Genomic DNA, 7,494 nt, shown 5'->3' with positions numbered 1-7,494 from the left:
TTTGAATGAGTCATTTCACCCGACATTTACTTGTCTAACAATATTTCAAACATAAGTTTTAAATATTTTATTTTTACTCACAAAACAGGATGTTACAATTTAGTTGTTATTAGTTAATTTGCATATAGACTTAACACGAGCGTTATCTAGTTCTCTTATTTCATATAATTTATTCAAACCTCTTTACATACAAACACACCTGTGGAAGCTTTCGTAGTCGACTAGTTAGAAAGTTGCTCATAGTTTCCATCTGATTTCAAGTAGAATTTACCGAGACGTTCCGAAACCTTCTTAACCTACGGTTAGCAAAGCGGAACTAATTGATGCCTCGATCTATACGAAATTTCGGTAAATCATAAAAAATCTAAGTCCAGTTATTAAATTATTGTGAACTTAGTTACCTCATCATCCCAGTTTGTTCTCCAAATGATCATATATACAAGGGTAATAGTTTGCGCTACAATACCTCCTATCATTCCGATCCATATACCCTATCAAGCAATTCCAATTTATTATCATACATAAATTTAAAAACAAGACTTTGGTTTCTAAACGATAACATTTTATACATAACGTACCTTAACTTGAAGAGACGTTGTATATCCGAGCAAAGCTCCAAATGGGATACCAATCAAGTAATAGCTAACGAGGTTTATGACTGCCACAGTTGCCTGCATACCTGCTCCAATCGCCACCCCTTCTCGGTGACAAATGTTGTTTTACTCAAAAACACGTAAACTTTCCGAAAATGGTATGTGTGAAGTGTGCGGGCTATGAAAAGAAGTTACCTGAGAGTATAGGATATATACTGTTTAACAGAACCGAAAAGGAGAGTAGCAAAGAAAGATCAGAGACTGTATCTGCAACTCTAACGTCATCCGTAAACAAGTATGCAAGTTTTCTCCGAAACACCAAACACAGAACAAAGAAGAACACCCCTATCGCAATGGAAGTCCCCAACAAGACATCTACAGAAAACCTTACTGCTTTAGCATTTCCTCGCCCTAATTCATTTGCCACCCGAACACTTTAAACATGTTCAAGTCACAACAGAAGTCCCATTAGTCATATATAGAAAAAAAAAGATATTACAATGTATGCAATGTTGTAAAAGTAGGTCCACAAGGCCGAATACACCCCGAGTACTCGCTACAAGGTATGTTGCCTAGACGAGTTTCTTTAACTCCGCCTAGTTACTAAGAAGCGGTCAAAGTTGGTCAACCTCAGCCAAAATCACATCTAGTTGGTTAACTTGGGCCGATTTTGACTTTAAGAAAATAAAACATAATTCGTATTTCTGTAATATTAAAGAAAAAATATATATTTTTTAATTAATGTTTAGCAACTTTTAGAATAATTTAGTTTAAGAGTATTTCTATTATTTATATTGCTATTCACTTATTTTGTTATGAATATTAGCAAACGTATTATATTTGACATATAAGTAATCTCCAAAAACTAATTTGCTTCATATTTACCATTTCCGAGTACTCCCCGAGTACTCCGGGTACACCCAACTCCCCAGTCGGCCGCCTAGCTAGGGTCCGCCTAGCGACCTTTGTATGAAAATATCATATTAAAAATAAACAATTTATGAGGTTCTGATCGTTAACCCTTAGGGAATCACTACTACACGAACTAAACCGTTTTTAAAAGAGTGTATTTATTGGAAAATTCTGAAAGGAATCGTTGATCTCTTACCACGCGGCGCCTAAGAAAGCGAGACTTATCGTAAACTCCCACATGTTAATGTTCAGGCTGCAAAAATAGAAGCAAAACACGAGTTCTATTTCCGTCTAAAATTGATCAAAACAGGAGAAATAGTAGCACGATCGAGTTGATACCAAATGGAGAAGGCGGATATTGCAACCCCAGCATCTTCTGTGTATCCAGCAAGCAATACTAGAACAGCATTGTACCAGAACTCCAAACTACACAATAATAAAAATGGTCACAAAGAGATTGGGTCCGGTCTAGGGGTGTTAAATATCCTTACCAGACCATCACACCAGAGGATATTGAGAGCTTCACAGCAGGAACAAGATCCTTAAATGCAGCTATTGTAAACCCTTTCCATGAATGAGGACACCATCCTCCAAAAATGTAAATGAATTCTCCGATCACAAGCAACCACGAAGATGTAGATAATGCAATCATGGCACCCGCGACCCCCATGTTCAGCTTATGCACGAAAAGTATTGACAATAATATGTGGATAAAGAACTGAAAAGTGGCAAGCCATGCTATAATCATGTTCTTTACTTGTGCTTGTAGGTACATTTGTATAGTGAGGCTAAAAACATAGTTATAGATAAAAGGGATGAACCATAAAGATATGTATCCGCCACTGTTTGCTATCGATTCTTCCTCACCCAAGAGTTTGAAGATTTGGGTGCCAAAGATCAAGATCGGGAGCAAAATGGTTATCGTAATCAAGTCAATGACCCATGATCGTTGCAAGTGAATGCCCATCATGTGATGTTGGCCGGCTCCAAATGATTGACCGCAAAGGGTTTCGGTTGCGCTAGACATTCCCACCTGGAATATAGACAATATTTCTCAATTTAAATTTTATGTCTTTGTTACTAATGACACAGATGCATTCAGACTACGGTGAGCTTACAAGTAATCCGTTGATAAATCGAATGGCAAGTGTTTGAACAAGAGCGTAGCCTGCAAGATCTATGTCGCTGATGTGGCCGATAAATGACTGGGTGACAACGAGAGTTCCGAATGAAGTAACCCTTGCTATGATGCTTGGCAATGCAACCCTCCAAATCTTTTTTGATTCGTCCCATATCCTGCGTTTTAGATCACCGTCTTCTTCTTCTTCTTCTTCATGTTGAAGAATCTTTGCCTTCATTCCATAATCCATCCTGAAACTGATAAATTATAAAGTGAGAGTGAAGCTGCAGATTTCCTAATAAATTTATATTCACATATGAGGTTTATTTACAAAAAAGTACAATAATAATAATAAAAAAAAGGCACGATATTAAATTTTAAAAGGTTTGAGTTGGAACTGAGGCACGTCATGACAATAGTCTATTTTAGAATTAAATTTGTAAAATGAAGTAATTTAATAACCTGATTAATATCATCTCTAACACACGCTTTAAAAAGAAAAAAAATTGATATCAACTGTCTCTAACCAACAGATCAAACAGTCTGGTTTTACCTATTTGAACTATTATTCATAAGCTAGCTCATAATTTTAATGTGCTCCTGTTTTCGAAGTATCATTATCATAATTTCTAATTGGAGTCAGATGGAAAAAAAAAATGAATAATAATTCTTGAGAACAAAAGGCCCCTATTTTCCGGAATCCATATTTCAATCTACCTCATACTCCTCCATGCAAACAAGCCTTATTTACCTCGACGACTATACGCAATCGTAAACCTCCATGAGCGAAAGACCACTGCTACTATCTAGTCATCAAATCGGCTTTGTCATTTGGTGCGCCACTGTCTGATACTGACATGCAGCTATTGTTGCCTGTATGAACTATTTATTTATTTTTTGAACGATCTCACTGACGGGCCACCCATCCGATCATATATCTATTCCATACTCAGGAAGAAAACCACTATAAATGTGAAAATCCTGACCCAACATGGTCCCCCCCCCCCCTATTTTTTTTGTTCACGTGTAAAACTTGAACTCAAGAGCTCCACCTTTTTTAAAATTAAGTTTGGGTCAGGGATTTTCACTTGGGTTAGAGATCATTGGCATGTATAGAAAAAAATGAAGTCTTTTGATGTCTAACCTTAACCACTTGGGTTGGAGATCATTGGCATGTATAAACTATTTAATTAGTGAGTATTCTTTGGGTTAATCCGTTAATATTGACCCAAACACATTTAACAAAACAAGTCAATTCACTTACTCACTTAATCTAAGAAATCACATCAGCATCCTTATTTATGAATTGTACGTGTCCCCATCTTTAATTGAAAGAAATCACATACTTCTTGTATCTTTATACATAGTTAGTTTTCCCCCATTATCCAACTTCAAATTTTATGGGAAATAAATAGTAAATTTCAAATTTGATGTTCAACTATTTACCACTATCAGGTTTTTTTATATTTTTTTAGTGGAAGAAAAAAAAATGTAATAAAACTAGAATAAATAAGTATTTTTAATTGAATAGAAGATGAATATTCGGAGATGCATAAAGCTTTTTAAAGTTGATTAAATCGAAATATATAATTTAGTTTTTTAGTTAAATTGTAAGGATGAAGATGACTTCTAAGAGTATTCTCATCTCTTCCTCTATTTTCAAATTCAAAATTACACTAAAACATACTACATTTTTTCTCTCATTCTTAATTAAATAATATTTTTTATATATTTAACATAAGTATATCTCTCTCATTCACTTGCAACTACTTTCAAAATATATTAAAAAAATCATAGGATCATACAGAAACTTTTCAAATATACAAAAAAATTATTATATTTTCTCTCTTGTCTTCTCATAACACCTCAACCACTCCCTATATTATAAAACCCCTCACCAACTAAATTTAATGGATGGATTGTGAATATTCTAACATGTTTACAAGTTGAAAATGTGGTCATAGGCGGAACATAAGTGTAATGGGAAACACCCTACGTTGAGGCGTGTTTAAGTTAAAGGTAGGGTGGCCCGCAATAAGACTCATAATTTATTGCTCTCTGAGCCCAAATCTCCACCATGCCCTAGTGCCCAAGATATAATTTTGATTGGCCATAGCCCGTAACCATCAACGTAAGTTTGAGTCCACCTCTCACTGCCCGACTTTTGAATCGGACTTCCCATCTTCGCAACTCGCAACGTGACTGCTAGAGGTGAAAAAAAAACCCGAACCCGAAACCGGACTCGAAGTAAAAACCCGGAACCGGTTTTTTTAATTCCCGAAACTAAAACCCGAACCCGAACCGGACCCGATTTGTACCCGGTAATACTCAAAAAACCCGAACCGGTTCAATACCCGGAACCGGGGTATTTCAAATACCCGATGTATACTCGAAAAATACCTTAAAAATACCCGAAAAATACTCCTAAAAAGTGCAAACTTTTAAAAAATCCAATCTATACCCGAAAAATACACGGAAAAAATCTCGAAAAAACCCGTAAATAGGGTTTTTTCAATACCCAATAATAAGGTCTTCAAATACCCGGTTTTAGAATACCCAGTTCTATACACGACCCGAACCCGATTAATAGGGTATGGTTTTTAGAGACAATACATGACCCGAACCCGACCCGATTATTACCCGTACCCGGTCATACCCTAACCCGGTTCCATACCCGTACCTGGGTATTTAAAAAACCTGATTTATGCATCTCTAGTGATTGCATCGACCGATCGACCATATATAAACCATTCACCATCTTGGAAGTTTGAACAATCATTTACAATCGAAAGATTTGAAGTCCAATAATTTACAATTGAACATCTCAATATGGTAGTTTCTTAATGGTCATTAAAATGTTATTTTTTAACCAATTAGACTTAAGCATGTCTCTTAATCATTAAGAGATTATGAACCATTAAGATAACCATTAAGAGGCTAACAAACAGCCTCTTAGTAAGTTTTACATATTTTTTTATGTATTTTTCTGACCTCTGATTCTTGATAATTAACTTGATATGAATACATATTTAATTGCTAATTTACATAAATACAAGTTTAAAATTGTAATATATTTCATTATGTTGGTGATTTGATCATTTGAAAATATTAAGGCGGGATAAAGATAAGGAGACGATCATATTTTAGACAAACAACGAACGCGAAACAAAACACCCTCACATCCTCCACCGGTTCCGGATCTTGCCTCCGCTAGTACACCAGTCGCTACTCCAAAATTAGGTTTTTCAGTTTTTCACTGAAATATGAAATCTTAATGCCATTAAACAAATAGATAGTTGTTATTTACTCCGTATATGCTTAGTTTCATAAAATTTATGGTTAATTGTTTGATTGTTATTTATGTTTAGTTGTTATTTATACGTTTAGTTTTATAAAATTTTGGTTCAGTTATATGTTCACTTTTATAAACTTTGGTTTAGTTGTTTTATAAAATTTAGGGTTAATTATTTGATTGTTATTTACTTAACAACCAAATTTATACTCACATTTGGTACAATCTTTTTTAGCATTTCTCATAGACAATCATGCACACCATTATTAGACCATGTCACCATCACCCGCCCACAAGATGATGACGAGATATTATGGTGGCTAGCAATATGGTGGTGGGTTGCGATGACAGTCGTGCTGTGATGGCCGTTACGGTATAAAAATATGGTGGTCGGTGGTTGAGGAATACTAACTATGGAGTATGCTAGCTGTAGTCTCTTAACTAGTATATGCATATGCATATATCACCAACAGTCGGAAATGAAAATTGGTATGCATGTATGAATAATAATAAATAATAAATGATGAGGAAACTTACCAAGTTGAGGTGACAAGATCGCCAGATAATGGGAGACGCACTGAATGAGTGTTTCCAGGTTTTGGTTGATGTCCTTTTAAACTAATTGAGTCATGTTGGCCTTTTCTGTCACGTTATCATGTGGGAGTAGTACGTTATATGTCCATCTAGTTCATACACGTGTAATATGTTTGTTATTTAATTAATGCAAAAAAAAAACAGTAAAATTTGTTACGTTAAAATATATATATCTTTTCTCTAAATGGATTAGAATTCGATGGTAAAAAAAAGTATCGCATGAATACATATGTGAAAATTTAGAGAACTAAGACAAGCTAGCGTGGAAACCACATCACTACCCATTGCGATGAGATGGTTGTCCTGATGGAGTTCTTGCGGGGAGGGAGAAGCAGTACTACGTAAAGATATCACGCTACGATGAAGGGAACTGAGGAAAAGGAGTAACAAAAGCGAGGGTTTAACGAGATGTTGAGGCAGAGGGAGGCAACTACGTCCATATTCCCTCGTTGCGGTGATGGGTGGCCGGTGATGGGTGAGCGGCAAGTGGTGAGGAGCGGTGCCCTTTCCCTCCCCGCTAATAAGGGAAAAAAATTGAAAATAGGAAGAATTTAAGGATAAAATGGTTTCTATAAGAGAGAAATATTGTATTAGATAACTGGGAAATCCGCCATTTGAAATGGCGGATGTCAGACAAAATGTAGGCCATGTCAGATCTTGTCTGGTGAGGTGGACGACTATCGGGTGTTCCGCCATTTCAAATGGCGGATCACGATAATTTATTTGTGTTCCGCCATTTGAAATGGCGGATGTTAATATTTGTGATCCGTCAGTTTGACTGGTAGGTCACAATTTCCAACGTAGGCTACCCCCTATATGTCAAAATGTATTTTCATGACATCCGTAATTTGAAATGGAAGATGTCATCTTGACATCATCAAATCTTTCAAAGTTAATGGTAACTACTTTCCTTAATTGGGCGCGGCTAAATGTATAACAATTACATGTATCAATTAACTAGCCCTATCCATATCATATTTCTA

General features: G+C 35.7%; 1 protein-coding gene and 1 long non-coding RNA gene across 2 annotated transcripts; both read right to left on the bottom strand.

Moving 5' to 3' along the window:
* Window positions 1–204: 204 nt before the first annotated feature.
* On the bottom strand, window positions 205–698 carry LOC143589617 (uncharacterized). Its single transcript, XR_013145311.1, has 3 exons — window positions 579–698; window positions 402–491; window positions 205–296 (listed from the first exon to the last, which is right to left on the bottom strand). It is a non-coding gene; the product is annotated as an uncharacterized LOC143589617 (long non-coding RNA).
* Window positions 699–771: 73 nt separating this feature from the next.
* LOC143589616 (protein DETOXIFICATION 24-like) lies at window positions 772–2,875 on the bottom strand. Its single transcript, XM_077070332.1, has 5 exons — window positions 2,624–2,875; window positions 1,997–2,538; window positions 1,845–1,931; window positions 1,702–1,758; window positions 772–1,027 (listed from the first exon to the last, which is right to left on the bottom strand). Exons 1-5 carry the CDS (start codon window positions 2,873–2,875, stop codon window positions 772–774), a joined length of 1,194 nt encoding a protein of 397 aa, XP_076926447.1.
* Window positions 2,876–7,494: the final 4,619 nt, after the last annotated feature.

This window comes from Bidens hawaiensis, unplaced genomic scaffold, assembly GCF_021521415.1.
Source record: "Bidens hawaiensis isolate Kalapana, Puna unplaced genomic scaffold, B.hawaiensis_p1.1 tig00037657_1, whole genome shotgun sequence".
Classification (NCBI taxonomy): domain Eukaryota; kingdom Viridiplantae; phylum Streptophyta; class Magnoliopsida; order Asterales; family Asteraceae; genus Bidens; species Bidens hawaiensis.
Note: the sequence above shows the minus strand (reverse complement) of the source record. Positions and strands in the feature narration are given on the sequence as shown.

Bases quoted from the DNA above. Each gene is read 5' to 3' on its own strand.
- LOC143589616 (XM_077070332.1), bottom strand. From the start codon at position 2,875: ATGGATTATGGAATGAAGGCAAAGATTCTTCAACATGAAGAAGAAGAA. The intron at 1,759-1,844 runs GTATCAACTCGA...CTATTTTTGCAG, and splicing joins ATATCCGCCTTCTCCATTTG to CCTGAACATTAACATGTGGG. The intron at 1,028-1,701 runs GTAAGAGATCAA...ACATGTTTAAAG, and splicing joins GCTTTCTTAGGCGCCGCGTG to TGTTCGGGTGGCAAATGAAT.